Here is a 19,914-nt window from a genome sequence, read left to right as displayed (position 1 = left end):
ATAGTTGTAATGTAGTGTTTGCTTCTTTATTTTTTTAATTCATGGTTCTTTTGATATCAATCAAAATTTTAATTAAAAGCAATACCTCCAGGGCACAAGAAAGGGAACTGTTAATGAAATATACTTTTTGTTCCGTTTACAAGTATCTGAAGGCAAACTTCCATTGACTATATGACCTCATCCATAAATTTTAAGAAAATTAAGTTCTAAATACATGGTTCAGACACATTAATGTGACCACCTCTCATGCCCATTTTTAGTGTGCAGTAATCACCAATGGAGAGCAAGGGGCAGCACTAGCAGTGGAGGGTATATAAGGCAGGTCAAGGGATGTGGAAAACAGTGCATTTGTTGTCGTAATGCACAAACGGAGCAATTTATGTGACGTCCAAAATGACATGATCATTGGCTTTTGGGCCAAGGGTGAAAGCGTTACCAAAACAGCTAATTTTGTAAAATGTTTGCATGCCCCTGTGGTTAAAGTAGTGGCAAAATGGCACTATACAAAACTGGCACCGGGCAAATGCGCTGCACCACAGGTCATAGATGATAGTGGTCAATGACAGATATCGATATGTGAACAAGCGAACAGACGTGCAACTATTGAGCAACTGACCACTCAGATGAACCATGTGGCTACCAACAGTGTCTCCTCAATAACCGTTCAGTGAACATTGTTGCGTACGGGCCTCCACAGCAAGCACCTGGCTCGTGCGTCCATGCTGACTGGTGTCGTTCAGCAATGAAGGCTGGAATTTGCCCACCAGTACCACAATTGGATGTCAACTGAGTGGTGACAGGTGTCATTTTAAAATTAATACGGTTTTTTACTCCATCAGACAGATGGCAAACATCCTGCAGCACTCGTTGGAAGGATCCAGCCTGGGGAATGTTTTCATGGTTTTCCCTGGGTGATTTCATCAATCTGGAAGGTACAATGGAAAATCGGGCTGTTCGCACCATGGTGTCTCAACTGAGAAACTTAGCATAGCTGGTCTCAGTGCTGCAGTTGGCACAGCTCCATATTGCTGTCGGTCCCTTCCAGAACATCACAGACTCTCTTCCTGCATGTTTTTCAGAGTCAATGCTCCAAAAGGTGGTTATTCAGGCTTCCGACAGTTGGTCACATTAATGTGACTGGAAGTTTATATTGTGTACACAGTGGTCAATAGTGCTACTGCTATTTATTTATTTTTTTTTTTTATTTACAGTTTTCTAGTTGCTCAATATCCTGTACAGCTGTTTAACTATAAAGTTCATAAATCAAATTACGAAATATTATGCCTGTATTTATAAGTATATAATAATCTATTAATGTATTAGTATTATTATTTATATTTTTGTGTATACAGCCACTGTGTCTTTTGTCTTTTCTACAAGTGCTGGAACTTAAATAGTGGCAAGTATTTATTCACAACTGGTACTAAAGAGTTACATGTTTGCACCTGTTACTGTCCTCCAAAGTAGTCACCAGCATTGTGTAGAACCCATTGCCAGTGATGTGGAAGGCACAGTATACCATTAGCAGCACAACTTCCAGTCGCCAAGCGCTCGCAGCGCGCCTTATCACACCCGACTGCACAACCGGAAATGAATTTTAGAGCAACGCGGGCCTAGTAATACTAGGGCCCGCATCTCAGGCAGCCTCGTCCAGCGGCTTAAGTCCCGTTCAAGGTCATCCGCCTAGCGAGCAACCAAGACTGGCACTGCCACCAAAACAAAAAGTGAATACTTTTTTTTTTAAAAAAAGGGGAGGGAGATAAGGAATGGAGATAAGGAAAGGACATAACACACTTTATTGTCTATAGTAAAACTTACAGTCACCGTTGATCTTTATTTTACAATTGCCATTCCCGACTTTCGCACACGAAAACAGGTACTCATCAGCATTTAACTTCTTCTTTCTTCTAGTAGACAATACAAATGGCATGCTTGGAACAAGAGTACCATAAGGCTGTTTAGCCAACAGTCCTGTAGTCTCAGCAATACTCCACGTCTTCCAAGCCAAAATGTTAGCATCTGGAAAGGCTTCAAGGCCACCATAATCTGCCTGGTTGCCCATACAACAGCCAGTGTCAGCCATGTGCTACCTCCAAACACTGTAGTAGAGCCTGTTCTGTTGATGGTGTGAATGGAGTGGTCTACTGCCTATCGAATCTCTGGAACAGTTCTGAAGCGAATGCTGCAGAGTGGTTCCTTCATCTTCAGAATCAAATCAAAGTCACAAGGAGTTAAGTCTGGGGAGTATGGTGGATGGTACAGTACTTCCAAGTCCCATCGACTGAAAAGAGCAGCCACAGCTTGTGCTATATGCGCCTGTGCATTGTCGTGGAAAATGATGGGTAGGTTGTGCAGAAAGCATTGCCGCCTCTTTCGCAAAGCCGGTTCCAGGTGGTGGCCCAAAAATGAACAGTAATATGATTTAAGTCCTTGTGACTTTGATTTGATTCCGAAGATGAAGGAATCACTTTGCAGCATTCCCTTCAGAACTGTTCCAGAGATACGACAGGCAGCACACCACTCCATCCACACCATCAACAGAACAGGCTCTGCTAACAGTATACTACACCTTCCACATCGCTGGCAACGGGTTCTGCACAACCTTGGTGACTGCTTTGAAGGACAGTAACAGGTGCAAACATGTAATTCTTTTGTATTGGTTGTGAATAAATAATTGCCACTATTTAAGTTACAACCCTCGTATATCTCATAGTCACTATTGTTTTTGGCAGAACAAGTGTGCACAGTTTTGATGTCTATTTTCATTTATTTGCTGCTTAAAATAGATGGTACTCCAGTGTAGCAAATACTATACATTTTTTGCACAAATGCTTATCTGTTTGAAAAACATTTTTTACTGCTTACTTAAAGTGATGTTGTCTGCCCTATATATTTGTGGAAACACAATACAAGATGTCTGGGCTTCAATAAATTAATATATCTCAATTGCCGACTCATTTTCATTTGTCACCAATGGAAGGAGGACAATAAAAAAGGTTACTTAGGCCTCTCATTCCTGTAGTGGTCATAGAGATTGGATCTAAACAAAAGTGTGCTCACATTTTGTATGTAATTGTACTCAGTATAGTGTGGACATGGTAAAAAAAAGGTGCAGCCTGCATTGTTTCAAGAGCAGGCATTATTAATCCCAATATATGTTTCAGATCATCCAGAAAGCAGAAATAAAATATGGAGGGCAGATGGCAGAACTGAAAAGATTGGAGATTTGTAAAGATTGAGGGGAGATTGATTTCAGTTACATACCCACGGTCGCACATGTCACAGAAGAGCATCTTATCCTCATCGGCAGGGTCCTTGCACTGGATGCATATCTTGCAGTCGGTGCACTGCCAGTCGTAGCGACGAATGTGAGGCACCATGTCCACGGTGAGGTTGAGGCAGGTCGTGTGACCTGCACATTTCAAGTTAGTTCTCCTCTCTCATCTGTCTATACAGTCACATTGATGGAAAAGCATTACAGAATACACAGTCAAGATGTAAACCCTCAACCAAATGATGTATGTGTAATTATTACTGGAGCTAACAGTATTTATAAAAATGAGTCGAAAAATGCAATCACAGCATTACGAAATGCACTGGAAAGAATCTCGCCAAGAAAAACAATCGTCGTTAGCATCCCACACAGACATGACCTAATAAACAGTTCATGTGTAAATAATGAAATGAAATTCACAAACAGAATGTTTCAAAAGGTATGCAAAGCTTTCAAGGACCTGAAGTTTTTGGACAGTAATTCAGAAGAGAGAAACCAGTTTACTCGACATGGAATGCACAGGAACTGGCTAGGAGCAGTCGAGCAGCTGACCCGAACGGAACGCTGCTCTCTGCACCTGGCATAGCTGCCGGTGATGCTCTTCTGAACGCCACGAACCAGCGCAAGCCGCTTAATGCTTCCAGGTGCTAAGCGGCAAGAGCTATGGCTCAGCTTCTCACAACTCCAGTTGCAAACCTCCCCTGTGGGATGCTCCTGTTTTTTGGTAGGGTATCTCAGTGTCAGGGGCCCGTTCACATCGGATAACCCCACGCACTGTAGGCCACTCTCTTCTATCTGCGCTCTCTTGTGCTGCGCAGATAGGTCATAGGGACTCCCCTCTTCCTCAGGGACACAATACACTGCACTTTCACTGAAAAAAAGCAATAATTGTAGTGTTGTAAAAAGAACAACATTGTAGTACATCCTTCCCTATCTGAATAAAATTCCTCCAAGCAGCAAAGATGTCTGATCTTTCCTGTGATTCCCCACCATTAACCCGCAGCAAAGCTGCAGCTCAAGAGGCGGGAATGCCAGCTACACCCGCCAGCATTTCTGTCCCACTGTCCATCTTCCAAGAGGCAGTCGCCTTGAAGGACAAGCAAATGCAGATCAGCAAGAGCGGATGCACTGCTGATGGGCAGTGAACACTCACAAAGAGCAACACTCACACCACACATGCAAGCGCCTGCTGAAAACTCGAAAGATATGCCCCCTCTTTCACCTTCAGCGGCCCAGGCACCGATGGAGCCAGAGCCAACAGAGGACACAAATAACACAGAAGACGGACCACGGCAGCAGGTCAGTCCGCGACGCAAACAGCCACCAAACACGCAAACAAGTGAGCCCAAAAACTCACGAGGCAACCATTGAGTGCTGTTGCCAACTCCAACTACACCATAAATTAACAACAATGGCAACACAGGGACCAACACGAACAACCCTGCGACTGCAGCACTCACAAACTCACAATCAGCTATGTACAACTCAAACAAATCCGCGACTGGCTTCCCACCAGTCATCATACACAACTATGGAGACCTTAGTCTCCTAAACAAAGAATTTAGTAAGAAGCACAACCCCACAACATACTACTCGAAACTCACTGGGGAACAAGCCACACTGTACATGGCAAACAAGACAGACTACTCGAATCTGCTAGAATTTCTTAAAGAAAGGAAGGTAGAGCATTTCACATACAGAACAGTCCTTGAAAAGACACAGCAGTATGTGATAAAGGGGATAGATTCACAAACCCCAATCAAAACAGTACACAAAGAACTCCCCGCTCTCGGATGGGAGTGCATTCGTTAATCGAATGACAGAGTTCAGCACAGCAAGACCATTGCACAACTACATGAGAGAATTGGCCGACACGGCCAAGTCCCGAGACCTGTTGAAGTTAAAATTGTTTCTTCATATGGTTGTCAGTATAGAGATATACAATACGCCGCGCAACCCCCAACAATGCCACAACTGCCAGTGCTTTGCACACATGGGTATCCGATGTGATCTCGTCCCTGCTGTCACATTTGCACTGGCGGTCACTTGACCCAACAGTGCAAACTCCCCAACACAGCACCTCACAAGTGCGTCAACTGTGGTGCTGCCCATCCAGCAAACTACAGGGGGTGCGTTGCACACAAAGCAGCTCTGAGGCGCAAAATAGCTAAATATGCCAAACCTACCACCATCACAGTTTCGAAACTGCCCCCACACCCAGTAATAGGTGGAACATCCTCTGCTGGAGTGGTTGCTGGCAGCTCCAGCAGTGCGGGATGGTCAGAGGAGCCCCAGAGCTCAAGACACACACAACAAACACCCCAGCAACATACACACAACAGACACACTCAATACCTAACACCACACCAGCATCGGGTACACCACACGACACCAGTAACAACATCAACCTACCCACTGAGATCGAGGACTGCAGCCCACCACAGGCTGCAGAAGACGCACCAATACAGGGACGACCAAGCGTCAGAGGAGGAGAAGGAGATACAATCGAAACGGGAGGAACACAACCACACCACATCAAGTACACAGGCAACAGGACACCGATCCTCACGAACACAATCCGGACACCAACTCGACAACCCACACAACACACTCTCTCACCACAGTAAATACACAGACGCCCACAACCATCACACGAACAGCTGACACACAAGCCAGCCTTCACCAGGCGCCAACACAGGCACAAGCGGCCACTAACACGACCACCAACACACAGGCCAACACGCCCAACATTACATCAACATTCTGGAGAATAATGGAGACATTATTCCCCGGACTCACGACCACCGAAGTAGTCACAAAGATTATGGGGTGTGTCTCCCAACTCTTCATGCAGTTCACATAGAGCACGCTCAACTGGACTAGCTTCCAAGCCATTGTCACGCCACTTTTTACACTACTACATGGATAATACGCCACACCAGCCCCGAAATGCAGACGCTAACACAAACTCACAGATCCTGTTTTGGAATGCCAATGAGATCACAAACAAAAAGCTGAAATGGCCGCGTGCATGGAGCAAAAGGGTATCCGATTCGCTCTCGTGAACGAAGCACTGCTTACACCTCGCAAACAGCTAAACATCACAGGGTATTGAGTCTATCATACCGACCGAGCGGATGGCAGGAGAGGAGGCGGCACAGCAATTATCATACACACAGACACAGAACACACAAACATTGAGCTCCCTGTGCTTGAAAGACCAGAGGTCACAGCCGTCAGGGTCAAGTTCAATGGAGCTAACACTGCACTGGTATTGATGTACAATCCTCCTAAAAACATAGTAACACGTGATATCAGCACAGAACTCAACATAGCACCGCGGGTAATCGCCGCTGGAGACCTAAACGCAAAGCACCCCGATTGGAACTCATGAATACGAACCTCCAAAGGCAAGAAACTGTACGAACACACACTAGGCCGAAACTACATTATACTTGGGCCGAACATTCCCACGTTCGTGCCTACACAGGCCTGACTTGTTAGACATAGCCCTCATAAAGGGCATCACATGCACACTCAACCTTATGGTTGAAAACGATCTGGACTCAGACTACATGCCCGTAATACTGCACATGGAAGAAACACTGCAGGACATCGAACCACGCAGGATACTGAACTACAGGCGTGCAAATTAGACACTGTTCAAGGAAACGCTTGATAGTTGTATTCCTGACAACCATGAAATTAACAACATGCAGCAAATCGATGAGGCTGTGGAGGCTCTCACAACTGCCGTCCAAGAGGCAATGACTGACGCCATTCCATATATAGCATCAAGACAACACTTGACGGCCCTGGCCCATGAGATCCTGGGCCTTATCTCAGGAGATACTGGCAGCATACCAGGCGCACGTCAACAGACTCCAGGGCATAATACGGGATAAAATACAAACATTCAAAAATGAACAATGGGGACAGAAACTCGCTGGGCTAGATACTACATGTCCTGGCGTGTGGAAGTTAGCCAGACACTTCACCAGGGAGAAACATTACATTCCCACACTACACGGACCAGACGGGCCAGCCTACTCCACGATGGAGAAGGCAGAGCTTATGGCCACAACACTTGCAGCGTCTTTCATGCCGAATCTGGTTTCCTCAGGCCCAGTATTCCCACTTTAAACGGACCAGGAGGTTACACGACTTGTAGCCCAGCCCTTGCGCAACGAAATTAGACACACTAGCGCAAATGAAATCACACCAATGCTAGGAAAACCCCTAGGCCTGATGGCATTCAAAACCGTGTCCTCCAGGAGTTCACAGATAAAGCCGTAGAATACCTTACACACTTAACGAATGCCATCCTAAAACACCAACACTTCCTTGACTTTTGGAAGGCGGCCCAGGTCCTGATGTTCAGGAAGCCAAGGAAAGACCACTCCCTCCCACAAAATTACTGACCCATCAGTCTGCTGTGTTCACTCAGCAAGATTGTTGAGAAGGTAGTATTAAAACGTATCACTAGGCACTGCATCGCCACATGACACCCTAAGACTGGAGCAATTCGGTTTTAGGAATCACCACTCGACAACACAACAACTCCTCCGCGTAGTCAAACATATAACACACGGCTACAACATGAACAAAGCCACAGGGGCTGTGTTCCTGGACATTGAAAAGGCTTTTGACCGTCTCTAGCACAACGGCCTCATACGCAAACTAAGTAAAGCTGGTTTCCCGGACAGACTCGTACGTCTCATACACTCATATCTCTTGAACAGATGTTTCAACACTAATGTGCAGCATAAACAATCAACACAACATGGTATCCAAGCTGGAGTACCCCAAGGAAGCATCCTAGGGCCCATCTTGTTCAACCTGTACATTAATGACTTCCCAGCAACACAAAACACGACGTTAGCCATCTACATGGATGACACCGCCATCCTTGTGCAAGATTGGAAACCATCGAACATTAATTCACGAACACAGACAGCACTCAGAAGAGCTGAGCCTTGGTTGCAGCTTTGGCATATTAAAGTAAACGTCAACAAGTGCGAAGCAGTTCTGTTTACACACAGACCGAAACTACTGCGCAAACATCAACACAGTAGACTGATAACACTACATACACTCCCAATACGTTTCCGAGAGAAAGTCAGATACCTAGGTGTCTGGCTGGACCTGAAACTTACATGGGGAGACCACATCAAGTACGTTGCCAACAGAGCGCACGTGAGGCTCAAACAGGTCTACCCAATGCTCAACAGCAAAAGTACACTGAATAGGAGGGTGTCAAGGTCCATATACATGACACTGATTAGACCTCTGATGATGTACGCAGCTCCCGTCTGGGGATATGCAGCTCCTACACGACTGCGCCACCTGCAAATCATACCGGCGCCCAGCAGCAGCCTCTGAGCAACACCACCGCACAATACCCACTACTAACAAAGCCTACCCTTGCACGACCTATTGCAGGCAGTAAGACATCCACTACTGCTCTTACCACCCGACCTAAGTATCGCAGAGGTTTTTTTCCCTTGACTCTTGACTTGGCACTTTTTTTCCTGTGCCCTTCAAATCGCTTCCCTTCGTTCGACTTTGACCCAATCTATCTCCAGATGAGCGCATATTAATGGTTAACCTTAACCAGACGTACACAAACATCGCAGTACCCACATCCTGTGACACCTCACTTTAGTGAAAACTAACCCTTATGCAGAGATGGCATTAGACTTTTTGAGTTGGCCATCATGTCAGTGTGGGCATGGAGGGGCCTTTCCCCCCCCCCCCCCCCCCCCCTAGGAAAACGCTAAAACACTATTAGCAGAAACATTCAATCTATTTGAAAACACCAGTCCTCCAATCACACCAAAAGCACCTGTGCCCATTGAAACTGTACCACTGGAAGAAATACAGACAGTGTCATCAAAATACTCTTTCAAAACTAATGGAATAGCTGAAGGGAAGACTTCATAAGCAGCAGCACCTGTACGGGAATCAACACAAACAGGTCTTTTATACAAAAGCAAGACAGCACCAGCAATTACAACTCAAGTAGGAAAAGTCAGTCCACTACCAACTTGTGAAGCAGCAGCAGTCTTTAAGGAGGAAGAACGGTCATCAGTAGCAGAAACAGCAACACCAACACCCACAGGATCAAGTGTACAGGCTGACAGTATAGAAACCTCACCAACAGGAGACCCATCCTCTAAGACAAAAAAGGGCACATTAGTGACTGCAGCTGCTCCACATACGATGTGCCTGAGATTAAGAAAGCCTCAGCTGCAAATGGGGATTTTTTTATGGTACTGGGGCTGAAGAGGGAAGGTTCCAATCAGAATGTAAGTAATGCAGTTAATAACAAATAATGTGGGTGTTACCAGCACAACAGCTCCCCCTTCCCTGCAGAGAACTGTTCCTGTAATACTGGTATGTCAAAAGAAATAAAACTCAGTCCCAACAGTGGCAGCACCACAACCAATCATATAATTAAAAATAAGCTCAAAATTTTTCACCAAAATATTCAAAGCCTGCTCTGTAAGTTAGACCAATTTATTGTAAATATTGATGAACCAACAGGTGCAAATTGCGCTCATATTCTGTGTCTGACAGAACACCATGTCACTTTCGGCATCGAAATGCACAATATTCCAAACTATGTATTAGCAACCTCATTTTGTAGAAAGCATATGTGCAATGTTGGGGCAGCTATTTATGTGAAAAACAGCCTGTCCTTTAGTACAATAGATGTAGAGAAATATTGTGTAGAGAAAGACTTTGAGGCATGTGTCACAGAAATAGTAGAAGCTAACAAGAAACTGGTAATCGTAACAGTATACAGGGCTCCATCTGGTAATTTTAAAGTGTTCATGAAACAATTAGGTTCTGTGCTATTGTATCTCACAAGGAATAATAGGAACATTATAGTGACAGAGTTTGCAAATTTAATGCATACCTACAATCTTGTCTCCACTGTCAGTTTTCCCACAAGAACCACTGCTACTTCCAGCACTCTAATAGACAATGTCTTTATAGATATGACTATAATGGAAGGAAACATTCCACGTGGGAAAAAATTCCACGTGGGAAAAATTATATATAAAAACAAAGATGAGGTGACTTACCGAACAAAAGCGCTGGCAGGTCGATAGACACACAAACAAACACAAACATACACACAAAATTCAAGCTTTCGCAACAAACTGTTGCCTCATCAGGAAAGAGGGAAGGAGAGGGGAAGACGAAAGGAAGTGGGTTTTAAAGGAGAGGGTAAGGAGTCATTCCAATCCCGGGAGCGGAAAGACTTACCTTAGGGGGAAAAAAAGGACAGGTATACACTCGCACACACGCACATATCCATCCACACATACAGACACAAGCAGACATATTTAAATATGTCTGCTTGTGTCTGTATGTGTGGATGGATATGTGCGTGTGTGCGAGTGTATACCTGTCCTTTTTTTCCCCCTAAGGTAAGTCTTTCCGCTCCCGGGATTGGAATGACTCCTTACCCTCTCCTTTAAAACCCACTTCCTTTCGTCTTCCCCTCTCCTTCCCTCTTTCCTGATGAGGCAACAGTTTGTTGCGAAAGCTTGAATTTTGTGTGTATGTTTGTGTTTGTTTGTGTGTCTATCGACCTGCCAGCGCTTTTGTTCGGTAAGTCACCTTGTCTTTATAGATATGAGTAGAACTCATCACATCAGAGTTGAAAAAGTCATAAATAGTCTCTCTGATCATGATGGGCAAATACTCACAATTGACAACTTTAATACAAATCGGAGCAAAGCTGGTGCACAATGGAAAACCATTAGAAACATGAATGAGGAAAACATCCAAAACTTGAAATTATGCATTTGGGAGACTGACTGGATGTATGTTCATCTTGCAAATGATGTTAATACAAAATATAATTTATTTACTGATGAATTATCAGATATACTTGAAAGTGTCTTTCCAAAAAAGATCTGCAGACTACAGAAGACGCAATCAAGCAAAAAACCATGGCTCACCAAGGGCATAAAATTATCATGCCAGAGAAAAAGAGAACTGTATATAATATCCAGACAATCCAATAATCCCATCCAGATGAACTATTATAGGACATACTGTAAAATCTTAACTAAAGTCATTAAAAAATCTAAAAGTATGTGCATACCATCTGAAATTAATTATTCAAATAATAAAATCAGAATGATTTGGAATGTAATAAACAGATACTGCACCATCTGACAATGTAAAAACTGCTGTCCTAAAAATTAACGATTTGGAAATAACTGATAGTAAACAGATAGCAGGCACATTTAACAACCACTTTCTAACTGTCACTTCTCAAATAGGTTGCAGTGGTGACCTAAGGGAAGCTGCAGATATTCTGAAACTTAACCTCCCACAATGTTTTAATGTTATAAATGTAACACCCATAACTGTTAATCAAATAAAAAAAATAATTCACTCATTGAAAAGTAAAGGATCTTCAGCTAAAAAACTTTTGAAAGCCTGCAGTAATTATGTAAGTGTAGTACTTGTTCACATAATTATCATACTGTCTCTCTCTTAAAAAAATTTTCAAAGGTTCTTGAAAGGGCAGTGTATAATAGGATTGTGGCACATCTTGATAAATTTAATATTACTAACCACAGACAGTTTAGTTTTCAAAAAGGGGTTTCCGCAGAGCGTGCCATATTGTTTTGTTGTTGTGGTCTTCAGTCCTGAGACTGGTTTGATGCAGCTCTCCATGCTACTCTATCCTGTGCAAGCTTCTTCATCTCCCAGTACCTACTGCAGCCTACACCCTTCTGATCCTGCTTAGTGTATTCATCTCTAGGTCTCCCTCTACGATTTTTACCCTCCGTGCTGCCCTCCAATACTAAATTGGTGATCCCTTGATGCCTCAGAACATGTTCTACCAACCGATCCCTTCTTCTAGTCAAGTTGTGCCACAAACTCCTCTTCTCCCCAATTCTATTCCATACCTTCTCATTAGTTATGTGAACTACCCATCTAATCTTCAGCATTCTTCTGTAGCACCACATTTCGAAAGTTTCTACTCTATTCTTGTCCAAACTATTCATTGTCCATGTTTCACTTCCTTACATGGCTACACTCCATACAAACACTTTCAGAAACGATTTCCTGACACTTAAATCTATACTCGATGTTAACAAATTTCCCTTCTTCAGAAATGCTTTCCTTGCCATTGCCAGTCTACATTTTATAGCTTCTCTACTTTGACCATCATCAGTTATTTTGCTCCCCAAATAGCAAAACTCATCTACTACTTTAAGTGACTCGCTTCCTAATCTAATACCCTCAGCATCACCCAACTTAATTCGACTACATTCCATTATTCTCGATTTGCTTGTGTTTTGTTCATCTTATACCCTCCTTTCAAGACACTGTCCATTCCATTCAGCTGCTCCTCCAAGTCCTTTGCTGTCTCTGACAGAATTACGATGTCATCAGTAACCTCAATGTTTTTATTTCTTCTCCATGGATTTTAATACCTCCTCCGAATTTTTTCTTTTGTTTCCTTTACTGCTTGCTCAATATACAGATTGAATAACATTGGGGAGAGGCTACAACCCTGTCTCACTCCCTTCCCAGCCACTGCTTCCCTTTCATGTCCCTCGACTCTTATAACTGCCATCTGGTTTCTGTACAAGTTGTAAATAGCCTTTCGCTCCCTGTATTTTACCCCTGCCACCTTCAGAATGTGAAAGAGAGAATTCCAGTCAACATTGTCAAAAGCTTTCTCTAAGCCTACAAATGCTAGAAATGTAGGTTTTTCCTTTGCTTAATCTACTTTCTAAGATAAGTATTGCTCACGTGTTCCAATATTTCAACGGAATCCAAACTGATGTTCCCCGAGGTCGGCTTCTACCAGTTTTTCCATTTGTCTGTAAAGAATTCGTGTTAGTATTTTGCAACTATGGCATATTAAAGTTATAGTTCGGTAATTTTCACATCTGTCAACACCTCCTTTCTTTGGGATTGGAATTATTATATTATTCTTGAAGTCTGAGGGTATTTCGCCTGTCTCATACATTTTGCTCACCAAATGGCAGAATTTTGTCAGGACTGGCTATCTCAACCTGTCAGTAGTTCTAATGGAATGTTGTCTACTCCCGGGGCCTTGTTTTGACTTAGGTCTTTCAGTGCTCTGTCAAACTCTTCACGCAGTATCATATCTCCCATTTCACCTTCATCTACATCCTCTTCCATTTCCATAATATTGCCCTCAAGTACATCGCCCTTGTATAGGCACTCTATATACTCCTTCCACCTTTCTGCTTTCCCTTCTTTGCTTAGAACTGGGTTTCCATCTGAGCTATTGATATTCATGCAAGTGGGTCTCTTTTCTCCAAAGGTCTCTTTAATTTTCCTGTAGGCAGTATCTATCTTACCCCTAGTGAAATAAGCCTCTACATCCTTACATTTGTCCTTTAGCCATCCCTGCTTAGCCATTTTGCACTTACTGTCAATGTCATTTTTGAGACATTTGTATTCCTTTTTGCCTGCTTCATTTACTGCATTTTTATAATTTATTCTTTCATCAATTAAGTTCAATATTTCTTCTGCCACCCAAGGATTTCTACTAGCCCTCAATTTTTTACCTACTTGATCCTCTGCTGCCTTCACTACTTCATCCCTCAAAGCTACCCATTCTTCTTCTACTGTATTTCTTTCTCCCATTCTTGTCAGTTGTTCCCTTATGGTCTCCCTGAAACTCTGTACAACCTCTGGTTTAGTCAGTTTATGCAGGAGCCATCTGCTTAAATTCCCACCTTTTTGCAGTTTCTTCAGGTTTAATCTACAGTTCATAATGAATAGATTGTGGTCGGGGTCCACATCTGCCCCAGGAAATGTCCTACAATTTATAACCTGGTTCCTAAGTCTCTGTCTTACCATTATAGAATCTATCTGAAACCTGTCAGTATCTCCAGGCTTCATCCATGTATACAATCTTCTTTTCTGATTCTTGAACCAAGTGTTAGCTATGATTAAGTTCTGCTCTGTGAAAAATTCTATCAGGCGGCTTCCTCTTTCATTTCTTCACCGCAATCCATATTCACCTACTACGTTTCCTTCTCTTCCTTTTCCTACTATCGAATTCCAGTCACCCATGACTATTAAATTTTTGTCTCCCTTCACTATCTGAATAATTTCTTTTATCTCATCATACATTTCTTCAATTTCTTCGTCATCTACAGAGCTAGTTGGCATATGAACTTGTACTACTGTAGTAGGCGTGGGCTTCGTGTCTATCTTGGCCACAATAAGGTGTGCCATATATTCACTCACAAATGATGTCTTGGAGTCTATTAATAGTAAGAAGTCACCAGTTGGTGTCTTCTGTGATCTTTCCAAGGCCTTTGATTGTGTAAACCACAAGATACTCTTGGAGAAAGCCTATCATTACAGAATCAAGGGGCCTATAGGTAACTGGCTAAAATCATATTTTAAAGACAGGAAACAAAAGGTGGTTCTAAATGGCTGTAACAAAGGATCTTCTAATCGAGTGGATTCTGAATGGGGCAAAATTTAGCATGGATTTCCCCAGGACTCTGTTTTCGGACCCTTGCTGTTTTTAATATATGTTAATGCTTTACCCCTGTCTATTAGTAAAAATTGTGAATTCGCAATGTTTGCTGACGATACAAGCATTGTAGTAGATGGTACATCTACTGCTGATCTGGAGACTGATGTTAATGATACACTCAGAGAAGTTACAGCTTGGTTTTCAATTAATTCTCTTTCAGTTAATATTAAAAAAACTAATTTTATACAGTTCCACACAAAAAATAAAACTCTAGAAAATATAGTAATTGCTCATGACAACCAGGAACTAGAACAGGTGCACTCCACTAAATTCCTGGGGGTTCACATTGACAGTAGGCTCAACTGGGAACAGCATGTGTCCCTTACTCTAAAAGGCAACTTTTGGTTTAAGAATTTAATTTTGGAGACATCAACATTTTAAAATCAGCTTACTTTGGATACTTTCACTCATTAATGAGTTATGGAATAATCTTCTGGGGTAATTCACCAGCCTCAAAAAAAATCTTAACTGCTCAGAAGAGGGCAGTCAGAATCATGTGTGGGGTACCTCCACGAACCTCATGTAAAAACTTTTCACACAGTTACGTATACTGACCACAACATGTCAGTACATATACTCTCTGATGAATGTAGTTAATACAGACTATGCTCAGTATGAAACAAATTGTTCATACCATAACTACAATACTAGAGGTAAAGATGATCTACATGTCGAACTAAAAAATTTATCACTTGTACGAAAGGGAGTAAAGTATGCTGCTATAAAGACTCTTAATGCATTGCCTGATTATATTAAATGTACAAGAGAAAATGAAATGCTGTTCAAAGGTACGTTAAGAAAATACGTGCTTGACCATCCACTGTACTCCTTAGATGAATTCTTTTCCAGAAGTAATGAACTCCCTTAATAATAGATCTATTTAGTCTCTTAGTTATTGGATGGATGATATGATATTATGTAAATGTTATAGTGTTAATGTTATAGTGTGAAATGCTATACTAGTTAATTGACAGCTTGTAAATGAGAAAAAGTGATACTTATTAATATCTATATCATTGTATTATATTACTATTCTGTAGCATTAATTGGATTTGTACAATTGTATTGACACGTTCCACATTCAGGCGAATCACTCACATGTATGGATCCATGGAATACACATACCAAATAAATAAAAAATAAAAAAAAAATACCAGAACTAATTTCACAAAACAGGGTGTGCACAATGGTCATCTTCTGTTCTTGTTGCTGTTGTTATTGTGGTGGTGGTGGTGTTGTTCAGTCCAAAGAGATGTAACTTTCCATGGTAGTCATCATAACTATTGCAACCTAAATACCTCTACATCTACCATTATGAGCTGCACGGCAGAAGGTATTTCCAATTGTACCAGTTATTAGGGTTTCTTCCAGTTCCATCAAGTATAAAGCCAGTTCTTGAAACATTGTTAATAGACTTTCTTGGGGTAGTTTACATCTATCTTCAGAAGTCTTCCAGTTCAGTTTCTTCAGTATCAGTGTGACACTCTCCCATAGATTAAACAAACTTGTGACAATTCGTGCTGCCCTTCTCTATGTAAATTCAATGGCCCCTGTTAGTCCTATCAGGTATGGGTCCTACACACTTGAGCAATATTCTAGAACCGGTCACAGGAGTGACTTGCAAGCAATCTCCTTTGTAGACTGGTTGCACTTTCACAGTATTCTACCAATAAACCGATGTCTGACACCTGCTTTACCCACAACTCAACCTATGTGATCATTCCATTTCATATGCCTACAAAGTGTTACACCTAGGCATTTGTATGAGTTGGCTAATTCCAGCAGTGAGTCATTGGTATTATAGTCATAGGATATTATGTGTTTTCATTTTGTGAAGTGTACAATTTTACATTTCTGGACATTTAAAGCAAGCTGCCAGTCTCTACGCCACTTTGAAATCTTATCAAGATCTGACTAAATATTTGTGCAGCTTCTCTCAGACAGTACATCATTATAGATAACTGCATCATCTGCAAAACACATGATTTTACTATTAATAGTGTGTACAAAGTCATTAATATATAACATGAACAGCAAGGGTTACAGCACACTTCCCTGGGACACACCTGAAGTTACTTCTACATCTCACGATGACTCTCCATACAAGATAACATGCTGTATCCTCCCTACTAAAAGTCCTCAATCCAGTCACACATTTCATTCGCTACCCAATATGATCATACTTTTGACAATTAGTCAAATGCTTTTCAGAAGTCAAGAAACTCTGCATCTTCCTGGTTGCCTCGATCCAAAGCTTTCAGTAATGTCATGAAAGAAAAGTGCAAGTTGTGTTTCACAAGATTGATGTTTTCGAAATCCGTGCTGGTTGGCATTGCAGGGGTCATTCTGTTCAAGATACCTCATTATGTTTGAGCTCAGAAAATGTTATAAGATTCTACAACAAATCAATGTCAAGGATATTGGATGGTAGTTTTTTTTATCACTTCTACTACCGTTCTTGTAGACAGGTGTGATCTATCTACATCTGAGCCTGCTTACTGTAGTCAAGGCTTGTCCTCCCTCTACAATTTTTAACCCTGTCCCCTCCACCACTACAAAAATGATGATTCCTTCATGCCTCAGAATGTGCCCTACCAACTGCCCATTCTTTTAGTCAAGATTTGACATACATTCCTTTTTCCCAATTGAGTTCAGTACCTCCTCATTAGTTTTTTGATCTACTTATCTAGTCTTCAATTTTCTTCTGTAGTACAATATTTCAACAGTTTTAATCTCTTTCCATCTGAACTGTCTGCTTGGCCACGTTCCACTTTTGTACTAGGTTACATTCCATAAAAATATCTGCAGAGAAGACTTCCAGATACTTAAATTTATATTCAATGTTAACAAATTTCTCTTTTTCAAGAAATACTTTCATCGGTATAGGCAGTCTGCATTTTATATCTTCCTTCCTTCTGCCAATATCAGTTATCTTTCTGTCCAAATCACAAGACTCATCTACTATTTTTACTTTATCATTTCCTACTCCAATCCCTTCAGCACTGTCTTACTTAATTTCACTAAATTTTACTTTTCTGGATGTTCGTTTTATAATCTCTTTTGAAGACACTATCTTTTCCATTCAACTGCTTTTCTAAATCCTTCGCCATCTCTGACAGACTTACAATGTCATCAGCAAACCTTAACATTTTTATAGTACCTGAGGAAAACAGTGAAGTGCCCAGAAGACTTGGTCTGATGTGAATTTTGCTTCATACAAGTATACACCATGTAAATGATTAGAGCTGCAGATTTCTGTGGGAAGTGGAAAGGTCACAAGAGTGCATTAGTGTTGTTCATATTCAGTATAGTTACTGTGCTGAGTAGGATATAAAAGGGGCATGAACAGTGTCAGATGTAGAGTGATCAGAGTGAAGAGAATGTGTATGTGCATGAGACAGGCTTATCAGTACCTGACAGAGTTTGAAACGGCATCACTGTGAGTGTCCATTTGACCCGCTGATCAGATTGTGCAATATTCCGATTTGCGGGGCATTCGGACGTGATGGTGGCCCGATGTTGCACTGATAGAAATGTGAGAGTAGGCAGGCTCATCGTAAGGTTTTGGTTGATCACATATCGCTACCAAAAGTGAGGATTGTAATCTTGAGAATTGAGTGCACTGTAACCCCTTCACGTCAGTTCCCACCAACCAAGAACAAGCAATGAACCCCCTGAAACATTCTGCGTCATCTTGAGTAGCCGAACCAGGGAATTACCATCCCGTGTATAGGCTACCACTGGCAGCAGAACACAAATTGACGTCTACATCTACACAGATACTACGCAAGACACCATACGTTATGTGGTGGAGGGTACCCTGTACCACTACTTGTAATTTCCTTTCCCATTCCACTCGCAAACAGAGCGAGGGAAAAATGACTGTATATATGCCTCCGTATGAGTTCTAATTTCTCATATCTTATCTTTGAGGCCTTTATGTGCAATATATGTTGGTGGCAGTAGAATCATTCGGTAGCAGGTCCGAATGCTGGTTCTCTAAATTTTTTCAATAGTCTTTCTTGAAAAGAACATTGCCTTCCCTCCAGGGATTCCCATTTGAGTTCCCAAAGCATCTCCACAACACTTACATGTTTTTGAAACCTACTGCTAACAAATCTAGCAGCCTGACTCTGAATTGCTTTGATGTATTACTTCAATATGACCTGGTACAGATCCCAAACACTCGAACAGTACTCGAGAATAGTTTGCACCAGTGTCCTGTATGCAGTCTCCTTTACAGATGAACCAGTTTTTCCTAAAATTTTCACAATAAACTGAAGTCAACCATTTGGCTTCCCTACCACAGTCCTCACATGCTCATTCAACCTCGTATTGCATTGCACCGTTGTGCCCAGATATTTAAACGACCTGACTGTGTCGAGCAGGATGCTAGTAATACCGTATCCAAACATCACAGGTTTGATCTTCCTACTCATATGCATTAAATTACATTTTTCCACATCAACTGGAAATTTTGTCTAAGTGACCTTGTATCTCCCTACAGTCACTCAACTTCGACACTTGATTTTAATTGATTTGATTTTAACAGGAGGGCTAAAACAGCTTAGGTCTAACCCGCCACTGCCCGCACCGAAACTAGGTTTATTGTGCAGTATCGCTCCCTGTGTATCAAGTAAAGCCAACCAGTGCCCTTACATAGTGCAAGGAATCCCTCTACCAATTTTTTGTTAGACACAATTTCTTCAGGTCTAGCTGTCCCGAAGATTCTGTATCTTTTACTCTCCAATGCCATGCATTCAAAGATTAGGTGTGATGCAGTTTCTTCACCCTCATCACAGATCCTAAATTTAGGGTCCTTTTCCATTATACCCATTGTGTGTAGGTATTTTTTGAAGTTCCCATGGCCGGTCATCAGTCCAGTCATGAGTTTGATCTCTTTCCTGTTCAATCGCAGGATTACAGAGCTTCTTTTAAAACATGGCTTGGGCATCATTACCTTACCACGTTTTTGTTTATGGACCTTGGTCCAATATCCTACGTTCTGTTTCCTAAGCCAGTTCCATAGTTCTAATTTGATCATAGCCTTGGTGATTGCCAAGACAGGTTCTGG

At 41.9% G+C, this 19,914-nt stretch overlaps 1 protein-coding gene across 3 annotated transcripts in view; it reads right to left on the bottom strand.

The window, feature by feature from the left end:
- LOC126425277 (microtubule-associated protein futsch) overlaps nt 1-19,914 on the bottom strand; it is a 233,482-nt gene that overhangs the window by 65,706 nt on the left and 147,862 nt on the right. For all 3 annotated transcript variants that reach the window (XM_050088249.1, XM_050088250.1, XM_050088251.1), the window contains exon 13: nt 3,265-3,412. In XM_050088249.1, coding sequence (XP_049944206.1) covers nt 3,265-3,412 — 148 coding nt within the window. The remainder of the gene's footprint in view (nt 1-3,264; nt 3,413-19,914) is intronic.

The sequence above is a fragment of the Schistocerca serialis genome, chromosome 10, assembly GCF_023864345.2.
Source record: "Schistocerca serialis cubense isolate TAMUIC-IGC-003099 chromosome 10, iqSchSeri2.2, whole genome shotgun sequence".
In the NCBI taxonomy this organism is placed as follows: domain Eukaryota; kingdom Metazoa; phylum Arthropoda; class Insecta; order Orthoptera; family Acrididae; genus Schistocerca; species Schistocerca serialis.
The sequence above is the reverse complement of the archived record's forward strand: the minus strand, read 5'-3'. Positions and strand labels throughout refer to the sequence as shown.